The following is a 962-nucleotide window of genomic DNA, read 5'->3' on the forward strand; positions in this document are numbered from 1 at the left end:
GGCGACTCATAACAGAAGACTACCGCTATCCACTGGGAGATGCAATGCATGTGGAACACGCTATCCAGCGATACTTTAATGAAGAAATAGCAAGGACAATCGATCATCTTTATCGTGATATTGGTAATATAACCAATCATTTTTGCAGTCCATCGTTTGTAAAATCACCATTAGATGGAAAAAGAGCGATGCAACCTGATATCATTCACATGTTAACTAAGTCGGATTTAAATACGCAATATCCCGAGATTGTTTTCAGGATAGGTGAGTACAAAACAGGAGTCTATAAAATGATGCAAGGCTTCGAAGAGTTCAAAACAGCTATTCTGAACCGAAGAAGATTGAGGCTGCATTCCATTGGGAGCTTCTTTCCAGATAGGGAGTGGTCGCCTAGAGTACTATTTGCCTTGGTTCTAAGCAAATATACGAGGCTTTTCTCTGTGGAACTGACAGGATTCTTATATCAGACCACCAAACATTCTCAGGATTCTTCAAGTATGAAATAGTGGATGGGGAAATGATTATAAATTACTACATCATTAATGATCAGAAACTGTGAAGGATGGTATTACTTTGAGGTCGGCTATAGCAGGATTTTTTTATAGGGTGTTGGTGACGCAGCGGATACAATGGCCAGGTTGAAGGATATTTTTAATGTTGCTAGCAACATGGACATAAAACGTATTGGAGGGCTGGATCCATTTTTTAACGTTCGTCCTAGAGACCAATCTGGATCTTCGACAAGACTAGACTCAATAAGAGAAAATGACTTGAGTGATAACTTTGATTCCATTGACGGCAACACATATTGTCGAGTTATATACGATTCCACGGAGTTTTATCCTAATTTGAGACTTCCATCGCCAGTTTTTGTCAAATTATACTATTACTCTAGTCGATTATGGGAAGAGAATAGTTTGATGTGTTTGGAGATACCGGAAAAAGAAGGGTACTATGGCATG

General features: G+C 39.1%; 1 protein-coding gene across 1 annotated transcript; it reads left to right on the top strand.

The window, feature by feature from the left end:
• Positions 1 to 68: 68 nt before the first annotated feature.
• Positions 69 to 506, top strand: AC631_05992 (uncharacterized protein; the record flags this gene model as incomplete). Its single annotated transcript, XM_015614821.1, has 1 exon — positions 69 to 506. A coding segment is annotated over one exon (438 nt), but the record flags the coding sequence as incomplete, so codon positions are not given.
• Positions 507 to 962: the final 456 nt, after the last annotated feature.

The sequence above is a fragment of the Debaryomyces fabryi genome (genome assembly GCF_001447935.2).
Source record: "Debaryomyces fabryi strain CBS 789 chromosome Unknown contig00419, whole genome shotgun sequence".
NCBI lineage: Eukaryota > Fungi > Ascomycota > Pichiomycetes > Serinales > Debaryomycetaceae > Debaryomyces > Debaryomyces fabryi.